Source organism: Anoplopoma fimbria, chromosome 20 (assembly GCF_027596085.1).
Source record: "Anoplopoma fimbria isolate UVic2021 breed Golden Eagle Sablefish chromosome 20, Afim_UVic_2022, whole genome shotgun sequence".
NCBI classification, from domain to species: Eukaryota; Metazoa; Chordata; class Actinopteri; order Perciformes; family Anoplopomatidae; genus Anoplopoma; species Anoplopoma fimbria.
The window spans coordinates 8,813,120-8,828,313 of NC_072468.1; the positions used below are offsets into that span (position 1 = coordinate 8,813,120).

The following is a 15,194-nucleotide window of genomic DNA, read 5'->3' on the forward strand; positions in this document are numbered from 1 at the left end:
TACTTGTATGTGAGAGAATATGTTTTGTTCTGTAAATTGGATGACTTGACTTTTTAATTAATATGGGTACATTCGCTGAACCAAACTGGTTCGGTCCAATAGACAGACTGACCAACTGACGGTCCACACATCCAATAGCCGGGATAAAGGCCTGAAACACACTTGGGAGCACATTAAATTGTGTGTGTGTGTGTGTGTGTGTGTGTGTGTGTGTGTGTGTGTGTGTGTGTGTGTGTGTGTGTGTGTGTGTGTGTGTGTGTGTGTGTGTGTGTGTGTTGTGTGTGTCGGGTGGTAAGAGATAAAGAAAGATATTGCGTTTGTTAAATGATGAGATGCCTGTGATTTGAAGAAAAAAAATCCAGCTCTCCTCACCATTTTACAAGAAATACGACAGCCTTGAGATTTTTAAGCAGCAAGTTTTTGGTTGTTGGAAGCTACAGAGGACTAAGGACTCTCAACCTGTTAAGTGGCAACAGAACACAGAACGACAAGTTCTCTCTATTTGATTATTGTTTGAGAAACCTCACAGAGAATTTGTACCTTTACACAGTCTCTCATTTGTCAAACTGGTAGATGTATTTATTTATATATCTTTATTGAGCCATGTCATTGAAGTTCTACTCGTGGTCATTGTCTTTCAACCTGCCTCGTCCAGGCAGAGAGAGAGCGGCAGTTGCAGCAGTACGATCAAGAAATCAGTATGACCTTGATGAGAAACAGTGTCTTGCGGCTTTGTTGAAATCTGATTGAATGAGGCTGCTGACAGCACACATACTAGTATCTCATGCTCATGTCAGTATGCTTATCTGCTCATAGTACACTATGCTGTGTGCTGTGCATTTCCATGTTTCAAAGCCAACGGTTCCTTCACGTCTCCGAAAGCTTCACAGCAAATTTCCAAACAGGCATAATTTGGATAATCTGACCACACATTGGGAATCTAAATAGTTGCTTTCTGGCATGAAAACATATCAAAACTTAATAAATGAATGTGTTAATGAAGATACAGAAGTTTATCACACCGTGTACTGAAGATGTTGCTCTCTGTCTAATTTTACCTTGTGACAGACACCGACCTTGACTCTCCAATGTAGAAAATGTTGAATACGCCAGTATACACACACTCACACACGAATCAAGATGCCTGAGGAGCCTTAGGACCTGATGTTTATTGCTGGAATACCACCTTTATTTTTAAAGTTCTTTGGCATTCACCTCCTCTTTATCAGTTCAGAAGCTGCTAAATAGAGGCTAAATCATTTCACACAACGCAACGTATTTATCGGGAGAGCAAAAGGAATGAAAACGGCTTCATGACTTCATCTGATCTCTGCATCTCATTTGAATGCGCAATGGAGTTTCCATATTTTTTTGTTGTTCTTTTGTCTCCAGTCACATTCAACCATTAAAACCTTACTAAATGTGTTCTTAATACTGTGAATTGTACACAAACCTCTTTTTTTACCATCAGTGCAACGAATAATTAATCTCGGTAATAATCTCAATAATCAGGTGACTATGATACAGTCAGACTGATATTAAAATGAACCCCTCACACTATGCTGTGTGCTGTGCATTTCCATGTTTCAAAGGCCATTCGTTGAATGATGCAACATTTTATTCAGAACCTCTCCTCTTCAGACTCCTCCGAACACCTAACGCTGAACGAGTTCTTCAATGAGACACTTCCTTTTCAGCTTCACAGTCTCCAGCCTTTATGGTGAATGTGTCGAATGGCATATTTAGTAGTTTTTTAAACCCTGCGTGTCTCTGAAATATCTGCTACCTTCGCCGCGTCTCACCCGTTGCTTGGTCAGTTAAGGCAAAGGGGCTGAATGGGATTCCTGTGATCAAGGTTACCCGCATCAGCCTTTGGAAGAGTCAACCATTGCCTCGGCCTTGGTGTGTGTTGGCCGGCCGGCCGTTGAAGTCTGGTTTTGGATCGAATTTTAAGGCTGGGTGTCCAACTCTCTCGATCAAACTTTTTTGTCCCCCCCCACAATGTTCCCACTAATGAACGGCATTAATTGATTGAAAACGCTGGTGGGAGGGGATGAGCGAGCAGGGTGTTTTAGTGTGAGACATGTCATTGAAGTTCTACTCGTGGTCATTGTCTTTCAACCTGCCTCGTCCAGGCAGAGAGAGAGCGGCAGTTGCAGCAGTACGATCAAGAAATCAGTATGACCTTGATGAGAAACAGTGTCTTGCGGCTTTGTTGAAATCTGATTGAATGAGGCTGCTGACAGCACACATACTAGTATCTCATGCTCATGTCAGTATGCTTATCTGCTCATAGTAGCAATGCTAACATGCAGATGTTTCGTAGGTGTTATGTTTACCATGTTTTCCTTATCTTAATTTAGCATTTTAGCATTTGTGTTGGATCCGCATTTTAATTGCTAATGCTAAACACAAGGAAATAAATCTGAGAGGTCTGAAAAGTGAAGTCAATGTTGCCTTCAACTTGCATTCTTTCTAATGGCCATCAGGGGGCGACCTCTTTTGGTTGCAAAAATAAGTCTGATTGTATAGGAGTCTATGAGAAAATGACCCTACACTTGATTTATTACCTCAGTAAACATTGTAAACATGACTTTATGGTCTCAATCGCTAGTTTCAAGTCTTCTTCAATACAGCATGATGTTCATTAAGTAAATTATGGTCCCATATAGAGTAAAATAGACTGTAAAGCAGGGTACGATTTAGGGCATGGTTACCTGGTGATTGACAGGTCTCTACCACTGCCCTATCACGTCTGGGAGTTGTCAGCGTTTTCCATCTTAAAACTTTAACCATTTCACAGTGTGTTTTCTCTTCATGATAGTAAACTGTAACATTTGGGTCGCCAAAAATTGTCTTATTCAGCATTTGGTTGTTAATTAAATGAATGATTAAGTATGATTTTACCAGCAATGAAGTATGCTTAAGCAAAGCCAACGGTTCCTTCACGTCTCCGAAAGCTTCACAGCAAATTTCCAAACAGGCATAATTTGGATAACCTGACCACACATTGGGAATCTAAATAGTTGCTTTCTGGCATGAAAACATATCAAAACTTAATAAATGAATGTGTTAATGAAGATACAGAAGTTTATCACACCGTGTACTGGAGATGTTGCTCTCTGTCTAATTCTACCTTACGTATGATATGTAGGTAACCAGCGCTCGTAGTGTCAAGGAGAGGATCCCGGTGCCAATCGACGTGTACAGTATGAAGGTTTTCTGCCTCATGAGCCATTCTAAAGTCAGCTCCAGCTCTGGCCATGGCTCTCGTCGGAAAGGGCATGGTTCAATTAAGAGTGTGTATTGCCTTGTAGTACTGTGACAGACACCGACCTTCCCGCTGACTCTCCAATGTAGAAAATGTTGAATACGCCAGTATACACACACTCACACACAAATCAAGATGCCTGAGGAGCCTTAGGACCTGATGTTTATAACTGGAATACCACCTTTATTTTTAAAGTTCTTTGGCATTCACCTCCTCTTTATCAGTTCAGAAGCTGCTAAATAGAGGCTAAATCATTTCACACAACGCAACGTATTTATCGGGAGAGCAAAAGGAATGAAAACGGCTTCATGACTTCATCTGATCTCTGCATCTCATTTGAATGCGCAATGGAGTGTCCATATTTTTTTGTTGTTCTTTTGTCTCCAGTCACATTCAACCATTAAAACCCTACTAAATGTGTTCTTAATACTGTGAATTGTACACAAACCTCTTTTTTTACCATCAGTGCAACGAATAATTAATCTCGGTAATAATCTCAATAATCAGGTGACTATGATACAGTCAGACTGATATTAAAATTAACCCCTCACACTATGCTGTGTGCTGTGCATTTCCATGTTTCAAAGGCCATTCATTGAATGATGCGACATTTTATTCAGAACCTCTCCTCTTCAGACTCCTCCGAACACTTAACGCTGAACGAGTTCTTCAATGAGACACTTCCTTTTCAGCTTCACAGTCTCCAGCCTTTATGGTGAATGTGTCGAATGGCATATTTAGTAGTTTTTTAAACCCTGCGTGTCTCTGAAATATCTGCAACCTTCGCCGCGTCTCACCCGTTGCTTGGTCAGTTAAGGCAAAGGGGCTGAATGGGATTCCTGTGATCAAGGTTACCCGCATCAGCCTTTGGAAGAGTCAACCATTGCCTCGGCCTTGGTGTGTGTTGGCCGGCCGGCCGTTGAAGTCTGGTTTTGGATCGAATTTTAAGGCTGGGTGTCCAACTCTCTCGATCAAACTTTTTTTGCCCCCACAATGTTCCCACTAATGAACGGCACTAATTGATTGAAAACGCTGGTGGGAGGGGATGAGCGAGCAGGGTGTTTTAGTGTGAGAGAGCGGAGGAAACACAAACAGCGCCTGGATTCGGTCCAGCCCGATGTGGGGGCCCACAGAGGAGAGCCCCTGAGTATTGTATGTAGAGGAGAGGATATAATAAAGGGTACAGTGAACACAGGGGGGGGGGGGGCAGCCACATAAAGAGACGGACAGCTCCGTCCGTGCTGAGAGCGAAAACACTTTGGGGTTAATTACAATCATTCCTGTGGGTTGAATCGGGGTGTGCATTGTGGCCAATCATAAAGAGAATACATGTTGGGTATGCATTCCTGGGAAAGATTTCATGGCCTTTTTCTTCTTTTAGTCTGACAATATGCAAGGGAATAAATCTGCCAAGATAGTACATGCATCACGTTGCTTTCTGCAACTGCAAAGAACCTTTTTTTTTTCCTGTGGATAACTCCTTTCAACAAAGCTAGCTTGGGAACGCAATCACTGAACTCTTCTTATGGGAAGAGTGAGGTCACCGTCCCCTGTGGGAAAATCTAATTGGATCTCTGGTATCTGCAATTTCATTCTATGAAACACTTGTGACCAGCAGGTGAAGAAAGATCAACCACCAAATCAAAAGCTTTTCTTTGTTGTTAAGGTCTATCTTAACCATCCCGGGCACCTGACTCGCACTCAACCCCACCGTCAGTCCATTTCATCCTCACTAATGGGAAAAAAGATAAACCTCAGGATGTGTGGGCTGCTCCACTTTGGGTAGTATCTGGAAGGAAAAGGCCAAATTTTTTTCCAGAGAGGGAGTCAAAGCTTCCACTCAAGTTCGTTGACATCACACAGGCAGTGCTTGAATTGGGGTAGTGATGGCAGGTATGGAGCACCACTTGTTGCTCAGTACTGCCACTTTCTAATGAATGTAGGTGTTCAAGGTGTAGTTACCATGTCAGGGAAAGTAAAGACCATTTCTTGCTCAAACAAGCATACAACATCCTCTGTCCTTGGACCCTCGCATTGGATTAGGACTCCCACATGACTAACCATCAGTAAAGAAGGGTTTCATTTTGAAATGTAGTTATTAGAGTACTTTACTGTTCTTTAATAATCCCAGTAAAGCTCTGCTATTTCTACATTTTTGTCTTATGGGCATGTTGGATAGATTTTTAACTGTAGGTTTAGAAGATGCAGTTAGTTAAATAGAAATCCAAGAAAATTGTCATATTTACAAGTTGTTTTGACTTATCTGCTAGACATGGCCCATATTCATAAATCACCTTCTTTTTGTAGTTGTTGTTTTTTTCAGATTTCGTGGGTGTGTTGATCTCGGGGCTTCGCTGTATGGACCGGACATTCACATCAGGGCTGGTAAGTTTAAGCAAGTTGTGCATGGTGGAGAGGCTGCCTGAGCACAGATGTAATGTATTCTTGTATGTGGGTAAAATGTGAGTCAAATATTTACTGCAGCATAGGACTTGCGTAGCATGTTGGCAAGTGACACATTGCAGGCAGCAGACTACTCGTAAGCACCGAAACAGAATAGTGCAGTTAATGAAATGTGAGTATTACATAGTTTAAATTTTTCATCTATTGTGAGTGCATTTTTAAAATGGATGTGACACATGTGGAAAGAATCTCCTGCATTTTTACATGACAGAACTTGTACTTGTGTAATAGGCTGAAACTTGATTATTCCTCACATTATGTTACATCATTTCTTATTGAATTCATTTTTGGGGGGCTTTGTCCGCTCCCTGATTTCGTAATTTCTTACTCATATTATGTCTTAGATAATCAATATGTGCGTAATGTTTAAAAAAAGCAACAGCAATTTTCACAAGTCTCTTCATTTCCCAATAAAACATCTCTTAAAGGGAATATATTGTACAGTAGTGCGAGTCGCATGTGTGTGTGTGAGTTGTGTGTGTGTATATATATATATAGAGAGAGAGAGAGAGTGTATTTCTGAGTTGAAGTGTTTTCCCAGTGTCACCACCATGACAAAGCGGGTGAAACTATAGGCAGATTTCTTTTTTCACGAATGGATCCAGCATGCCAAGTCAAGGTCGCACCAATTTTTACTGCCTTCACATCTTGTAGAAAGGAGACAGTCATTCGCCAGCGGCTAATTTAAAAAGTATTAAATTGCTGGCAACTGTCATCGTGGGATGTCTGCTCTGATACCTGGAACATGGCTGCACCTGTTTATCTTTACCTGGTCAGAGGAGTAGAAGTGTGTGGGAAGCAGCCTGCTGGAGTCCAGACTACAGCTTTTAGTTTACCACCTCAAAACCTGTGCCTGAATAATTATATAAATGATGAATATATATATGAACAAGATATGTTCAATATTAGCGATTGTTTGGTTAAATGGGACAGTGCTGAAGTAAAATTTGAGAAATACTGTACTTTTTACTCAACCACATTAATTTGAGAGCTATAGTTAGTGTGCAAGTCAAAATATATAATACATATGCTGCATTGATAAAGATAAAAAATATTTTTATAAAAATAACAGCATATAGATTGGTTAAAATTAGCTCTAATTAAGAATTTAAAAATACTAATTACACATGCTGTAATAATAGGATAGTGTAACACTGGCAGGGGCAAGCATTTACTTTTAGTGCAATTTGCTACTTATAGCCTAAATACATAGGGAGACAGTTCATCCCGAAATCATTTTTTTTCTCTGACCTTTAGTTCTTATTATCATTCTAGATTGTTTTGGGGTCAGTTGTTGGAGATATTCTCAGTAGAGATGTCGGCCTTTTCTCCAATACAATGGGACTATATGGGAAAAAAATACATTTCTAAAAACTCAACAGTAATCATTACCTGGTTACTCAAGATAATCTGGAACCTTGTTGTGAGCAGTTTCATGTAGGAACTCTTTTCTAGTATTTTATACTGTTATTGCTTTTATGTTTTTTTGTATCTTTTGGCACTTTGAGCACCACATGCCGAGTGCCATATAGTCCCATCATTTTGGAGAAGGGGCAGACATCTCTACGGTCACACCCAAAAAAAAAAAAAAAGATTGATAAATAACACTACAGATAAGAGGACAAATATGTATTTTTAATTTTGGGGTGAACTGTCCCTTTAAGTTGCATTTTAATGTAGAACTTTGAACAGAGTATTTTTACATTGCAGTATTGCTACTTTTATTTAAGCATCCAAATATCTATTCCTCTGGGAGATATTTTAAATTACTATTATTTTTTTAAAATTCTAATTTTCCGTAACCTGCTTATCCAGTTAAGGGTCGCAGGGGTGCTGGAGCCGATCTCAGCTGTCAATTATTATTATTATTATTATTATTATTATTATTATTATTATTATTATTATTATTATTAAAGGGGAAGAAGAAGAAAAAAACCATTAGGCTATAGCTTTGCTAAGCCTCTTCATCTGTGCATTGACGTTTTCCTGGACATCAACAGGCCCGACTGACTGAGTATAGATGCGGATTTATTACTGCGTCATAACTGACGAAATATGCTGTTAATATATTTTATACCATCTGCATATCTGTTCAACCGCAGTCTAAAGGCTGATTGTGTAACACAAAACAAAACACCAAACTTAATTAATATCAGAGTAAATATCGTAGAATTGAATCGGCTTCACATGGAATTAAGTTGTTTTTCATGTTTAACATCTCACGAATGAAAAAAAAAAAGACAACCACAAACACTTTTTTTTTTATATTTTAAATTAAATTTATTCAAAAACCAACGACTTAACGGACGGGAGAAAAATATTGTACTCATAGACAATATCACTTATAAACAAACGTATACAACACTTCTCCACTGAAATGTGAAATATCATACTTTACACTTCTGTACATAGGCAATCAATACAATTTTACTCTCTCTAGAAATAACTCCTTAAATAAACTGGGCGCTGCTGCTGGCTGCTTCTTTCAGAACAGCGGAACCTCGGCAAGAAAGTGCAAATTTAAGTACAGTTTGTTACTCAGCGAGGCGTCTTTTAATGAAGTCCTGAACATAAAGTCGATTATAATAATCGAGATGCATCTGTCCTGTTGAGATGAAATGCCCATTACTGTTTTTAAAGTGCAACTGACAGTTTAATGGGAATGTGGGAATGATGCCATTTCTTTTACTTACAATAAAAAAAAAAAAGTAAAATTGTATGTATGTAATGTATATTGTTTTGCAGCTCATAATTTACTAGAATGCTTCCATATCCATGTGATGGAATGTAGTGCTCATTTTTTTGGGATTAGGCCTTCAGTCATAGATCATTCCTCAGGGGGAGACTTTACAAAAGACAACCGTTTTTTTTACACTGCCGAAAATATATATTTTAGGTAATTTAGTCTCATATTCAGCCTTGACTGTGTCTTTTTCTGAAAATGTCTCTTTGTGATGTTGGATCATTGTTCTCGTTTTGTGTGCAGTTGTTTTGATTGTTTTGTAGAATTGTCAGTGTTTTGAGACGCAGATTTGATGAAGACAGATTTCACCATTCACATGTAAAAAAAAAAATACGATGCCAATTCTGATTATTTGGATTTGAAACAAATCCAAATAATCAGAACAGGTGGCAGACTGTTGTTTCCACGACCCAAACGCCACAGATTATTTGGCGCATCGTGGGAGACATTGTTTCAGCGTTTGTTTTTTTTGTTTTTACAACAAATAATGTATGGATCCTTATTTTTTTTTCATAGAATATGTCGTGATGAAACAAACTTCCAAAACAAAAACATATTTCCCTTTAAGTCAAAAAAGTATAATTCAACTGCCGGATTATCATCAAGTTTAGAAATGTTGGTGCCATATCAAACGGGTCAGTGTCTCAAATATAAAATAAGAAAAAGATTTAGACTGAATTACTTTTTGTTTTCTCTTGGACATCGTTTAAAGTCAAATGAGCAGTCTCTCTGTGGGCACAGACGCATCTCAGTCATTATTTTTGCTCGACTCTTGGTCGCTCTGGTCGTCGGTGAAGCACACGTCCACGTCACTGTCATTGTCGCTCTTTTGCTCCGCGTCCTCGAACAGGCCGCCCGGCTTCTCGTCCAACTTCTTGACGGTCTGCCCGGGGTGCCTCGACTTCACGTGCCTCTCCAGGTCCCGCCTCCGCACCAGCACCTTGCCGCAGAACTCGCACCTGTACGGCGTGTTCCCCTCTGCGTGCAGCCGGATGTGTTTGTTCAGGTTGCTGGGGTCGCCGAACGGCCGGAAGCACACTTTGCACTTGAGCGGCTTGTAACCCGTGTGAGTCCTCATGTGGATTTTCAGGCCGTACTTCCTCGAGTACAGCTTGCCGCAGTACAGACACAGGTGTCCCTTTTTCGGTTTGCCAGAGCCCGCGTTGCTGGTGCTCCCGGCGGGCATCGAGTCCAGCCTCGTCCGGTTCTTCTCCGCGGTGATCTCGGACAGCTGCTGCGTGTGCATGGCGATCTCCCGGTCGATGTTGGTGATCGAGCCCAGGTCGTGGTTCAGCGAGGGCGCCCCAAAGTAGGACATGGACTCTGGGTACTTGAGGAGATTGCTGAAGTGGAATTTCAGCGGGTAGTAAGGAGAGCTGTACAGAAGCTCCCCGTTATACACGGTGAGGGGCATGATGGGGATGTTACAGTCTCCGCCGTACGTCTTGACCCCGTCGAAGTGAGGGAGGGAGAACCGCTCAAAGTGGAGTCCCGGGGGCATCTGGGGGTAGCGGGACGGGGACAGGCCGGAGTGCATCCGACTGTCTACGTGCTTAAAAGCCGAGGTCTCGTCCACGTGAGGCAGCAACGGGAAACCCCGGATTGCGTTCGTGCACGGCACCATGGGAGATGCGGAGTCCATGATTGCAGGTGCGCACTTGGCAGGGTGGCCCCCTCCTCCGTTCAGAGCCTCGCCCACGTTGCGGATGGGTTTCATGTTCCCGATGAGCTTGCTGAAGCCCACGCCGCCCAGCTTCCCGTTGGCGTCCTCTCTGGAGGCGTCCGCGCCGGGGACTTTGGAGACGCCGGTCGGTTTGAAGGCCGAGCGCACACCCGGGTGGAAGCCCATGCTGCTCAGCATCGAGGACGTGGCGCCGAGGCCGAGGATGTGTCCTTGGTTTCTGGCTGAGGTGACGCTCATGTCGAGGGCCCTGTCCTGCTCCTCTGAGCTGCTTTTCTTCGACAGTCCCGCTTTGTGCGGGAACGGCGACGAGGGCACCGCCCGCCTGACGGAGTCCGAGATGGAGGAGATGCTGTGGCCGCTCCGAGGAGAAGTGGAAGTGTTGGGGATGTCTCCGGACTTCGGCGACCTGCTGAAGGTCTCCGTGCCTCTGGCCTGCTCGCTGGTCGCAAACCCTCGCCCGTTGCTCAGGGCGCAGTGGAAGTGGACGTGGGCCTTGAGCGTGTTCGGGTACTTGAATATCCTCCAGCAGTACCAGCAGATGTAGCGCTCCTCACCTGTAGCGAGAGCAGAACACGGGGAGTTAATGATCGGATGGATGCGGATCATTAAGTCGCCCAACACAGCGTGAAGCCAGATAAACGACATGATAAAGTGCTATACATCCCCGTGCGTAAAATTACAGCTCTGGCAACTAAATTAAAATAACAGCTCTGGCAACCTGTAGAGAAAAGACCTGTGAGCGCCTACCCAGACAAGTGCCCCCCCCCCCATTCTTCCCCAAAAACCACCATAACACACATTGTATAGAGGGTGTGATGTTAACGAAAATACATACATTTTGCAGTACGTTGGCATCAAAAAGGGGGGGGCTTGTAATATTTAAACATTACAAATAGCATCCATGTTCCCTTAAAAAAAAAAAAAAAGTCCCTTTAAATTCAAATATAAGGATAATGGATGTGATCCGGTGTGTAAGATCTGGTGCCAAATGGTAACAGACACAGGAGGCCTTTTAATGACCCCCCCCCCCCCCGCCGCCCCCCCCGAGTCGAGCACTCAGAGGTTAATATAGATGTAATGATTTTGTAATCCTCATACATGGCCATTGTTTATGATCGCCATCAAAAGAGCAAACGCCCTGCCCAATCTGGCGCTCAGAGACCGGCGCATTGAACGCGGCACTCTCCCTCTCTGTGCGCCTTCCCGTGGAAGTGACAGCAGCTGTTGCTTGAAATCGCAAGTCTCCAGAAACAATGGCGGCGGCCCATCTGTTGACGCCTAATAATGGGAGCGAGCGTATGTCCAGGAGCGCACTCGGTGTCGGGCCGGAGAACCAGGGCAATATACACCCCATATAAAAGTTAGCATTCATTAGGCCACAATACCGCGGCGCACCCACCTAATTTGCCGTGAAGCACTTGTTTTTGAATTTATTTGCTTTTGAATACATGAATATTAATGACGCGATGACATTTGTTAACCCCGGTCTCGCAACTGAATCACCAGCCTCTTTCCTCTTCCACAGTCCCCGAAACGCATCAATTTCTGCTTTTAATAGATTTTTATTTTAATTATGCTTCAAAGTACCGTAATTACTTTATCACAATTGTTATTATTTTGATAGAAGTTTGACATCATTTGAGCATTTGCTTGTTATGCTTTTTTTTTTTTTTTACATTCATTCAATTAGTTAAGAGGCCCTTCCCGGTCCAAATAAAACATGTAATCCAAAATCGTCGTCAATTGATGGAATTCCCTGCAGTGTCTGTTGATAATAATAATCTTTCCTTTTTTTTTAACGGATTAGTTCCTTCCGAGCTGGTGTTTTGCCAAGATTAGGGACTAATCCCCAAGCGCAACGGCCAAATTATCATTACTAGCCCAAACAAGCCGATTAAAAGTCCTAACACAGGCTGATGACAAAATCCACCCAAACAAGAAATCTTTAGATGTTCTGAAAGGAAATAATGTAAATAATGATTAAAGCTGAAATTGGACTGTATTGCCTCATTCATTCTGCTGTTAATTGTATGACCTGTGTTGTTTAATATTCTTGCATTCGGATTTAGTTTTGCTCGTCAATATTACATTATTAATGGCCAAATGATTAAAGGCTACATCTGGCTAAAAATAATTGCTGACGTAGGCTTGGAGTAATATTTTCATCCCTTTATTTAAACGAATTAAACGGGTTTTGTTTTTTCTAAAAGAAAGTGATTCTTACATTTATTTTATTTTCATTTAATGAAAAAAAATGGGGTATCGTTTGGGATTCTAAGATAAATAAATTATTAAATGGCGAAATAAAGAATAGGCTGCCTGGGGGGGAAAAAAACAACATTGATTTCCATCACTGAGCGATAAAGGAGGGACATCACGGGTATTGGCAGCCATTCAACTGAGCAGTGATGAACCCCTCAACACGTCGATGTGGTGTCAGTGTCAGTCCTCTCTGTAGATCTGAGGGCATGCCCACCCCCCCCAGAAAGTAATAGTAAACATATTTACCCAAAATAAAAAAAATAAAAAAAACTTTTACTTCAAAGTATTTGGAATCATTATTATCATTATTTATTTCTAAATCCACAGTGTTCCACGTATGCTCCCAGCCAGCTATATATCCTTATACTTCAGAGGTCATCATTTTTCTGCAATTCTCATGGCTTCATTTTAGGCTGTTTTGGCTGAACTCTCCGGGTCATTATTAGCGGTCGGATTTACCTTTCTCGTCATGCGTGGGAGTGGCCGTGGTGGGGATGTCGTACCACTGGGCCAGCGCGTTGGAGTACCAAACACTGAGCTCCTCTCCTGCGGGGATTTCTCTCAGCACGCGGTAGAAAATCTTAAAACAGAAAGAAAGGGGAAGAGGAGATGAAGTTAACTCAGGTGTCCAGATGTGTGTGTGTGTGTTGGGGGGTGAGAAAACATCTGGCATTGGCCTCAAAGTGTCATGTGAGGAACACCCACCTGTCCGCCAGGTAAGTCCGACACAGCCTCCAGGTTTTGTTCTTGGCTGTTCCTGGCGGGGCGGATCAGTCCGATCCAGTCTGGCACGGGACAGCCCGACTCATCCACGAATTCCCCGCGCGCCAAGCGGATCTAAGCAGTGCAGACAAACATTTTGACTATACAAAGTACAAGGAATGATGGGGAATGTGAACACCGAGGGTCTTTAACATGTCCCCCTTTCACAGACAATAATAACAAAACAAAATTCAGGCTACAGCTGTTAAAAAACAACAACACATGACTCTTTTTTTTTTTTTTAAAAGCTCAACTTCTGCAGTTTTTCCCTTTCCAAACTTTATTTATGAACCACCGTATTTACTGTTTTCATTTAGTTCATTTTTTCATTTATATTTTTTGAAACGACTTCTCTCTCTTATTGTCATTGTCCGTCCTCTTGTTACCTGGAGGTGCTTCGGTCCTTGCATGACCAAAGCGCGCTTAATGCGTCTTTATCCGCTCTGCTGATAATTTACTAAAGAGAATGACACTCGGGCCTAATTGAGTTGATATGGGAAACGAATTTGAGGAGTGTCAGAGCGTTTCTAAACTGTTCAAGGACATTAAAGATAGAAGCGTGACATTTGACACGGAGATTGCACCTGATGATCGCCGGGCAGCCCGGGGCCACGCATTTAGACGCATCAATCACAGCCGCTGACAGCTCCCCACAATAATAGGGTGAGGTTATAGATGCACCCAGGGCCGTGAATTGTTTACTCCTGTGCGTGTAAACAATAAGTGTTTTTCAATTTTTATTTATTTTTCTCATTTTTTTTAAAATTTATTTAAATAGTCTGGAGACTTTTTCATTTACTAATTATCTGCTCCTCTGGACTTTGGAAAAAATATTATTTCCCTCCACACCGCTCAGAATAATCCCAGTCGAATAACATGAATGCAGTTTGTTTATTTCTATCTTTTTTTTTAATCAGTGTTATTTTTTTATCAACGCTTTTCGTATATAGCCCCCCAGGCTGCGGCCCCGGCCTCGGTGGCATCTTTCTGTGGCCGGATTGCATTAAAATTAAACGGCTCATCTGGATAACAGGCCCGCCAGGCGGTGAAATGTGAGGCGGCTGAGGGCATGAAATCCCACACAGCGGACCCGGGTCGCCCATTAGGCCGGTTAAGTAGAAGCACAGACTGACAAGTCGGCCACTAATGGAGCTCAATTATTTCCAACTTGACAGGCCAAACCAATTAATAAGAGAAGGCCCGATGGAGTTTGACAGTGCGGCTTTAAAAAATCCAAATCAGTCCGTTCGTTTTTAATATCACGCACACTGAAATTTAAAGCGAGTACAAGATAGTGTGTTTAGATAATAAAGGGGATTATTCATTTTAAAATGTGTGTTAAAATAGTTTGGGAAAAAAAGTTTTTAATGCAGTTTTTGAATAACGAAATTGGTAATAAATTAATTAATAAGAGTTGATTTAAAAAAAATAGCACTGCAGTATTCATTCAAAGCTATCTTAATGCACCTGATTATCGACACATTTCAAAATAAAACGCATTTATGGCGTTGCATGCTCAAAAACAAGTAATGCAACTTACAGCTTAGAGAAAAAAACACATTTAATCATGCAAGGTTTTCATTCTTTGTGGACTCACCTTCTTCTTGGGTCCAACTTCCTTGCGGTCCGACACGTACTTCCCGAGTTTGAAGACGCCCGGTACCGGTCCTATCCGGAGCCCGGCCGGGATGCTGCAGTCCGCGAACACACTGACGGTGGTGGTGGACGCCCGGGTGGCTTGCATGGCGTGGGGTGAGATCAGAACCATGAAGACTGATGGAGACCGAGTGGGAGAGTGCAAGGAAGGAGGAAGAAGAAGAAGAAGAAGAAGAAGAGGAGGAGGAGGAGGAGGAGGAGGAAGAGAGGATGAGGACCGGCCGATATCCGCCCTCAAAGTGATGCGTTGGCGTTATGCTCTCCGGCTTTTCTAGTGATGGTGCAGGCAAGGTAGCCCCCCCCCCCCAAACAACTCTTGCCACCCCAACACCCACCCCCCACCCCTCCCGACC

The 15,194-nt window shown here is 42.4% G+C and overlaps 1 protein-coding gene across 1 annotated transcript; it reads right to left on the reverse strand.

The window, feature by feature from the left end:
- Window positions 1-9,102: 9,102 nt before the first annotated feature.
- On the reverse strand, window positions 9,103-14,953 carry prdm13 (PR domain containing 13). The gene is made up of 4 exons (XM_054622172.1): window positions 14,783-14,953; window positions 13,129-13,260; window positions 12,883-13,003; window positions 9,103-10,715 (listed from the first exon to the last, which is right to left on the reverse strand). The coding sequence occupies exons 1-4, from the start codon at window positions 14,951-14,953 to the stop codon at window positions 9,226-9,228; spliced, it is 1,914 nt and encodes a 637-aa protein (XP_054478147.1). The 3' UTR covers window positions 9,103-9,225.
- Between the last annotated feature and the right edge of the window lie 241 nt (window positions 14,954-15,194).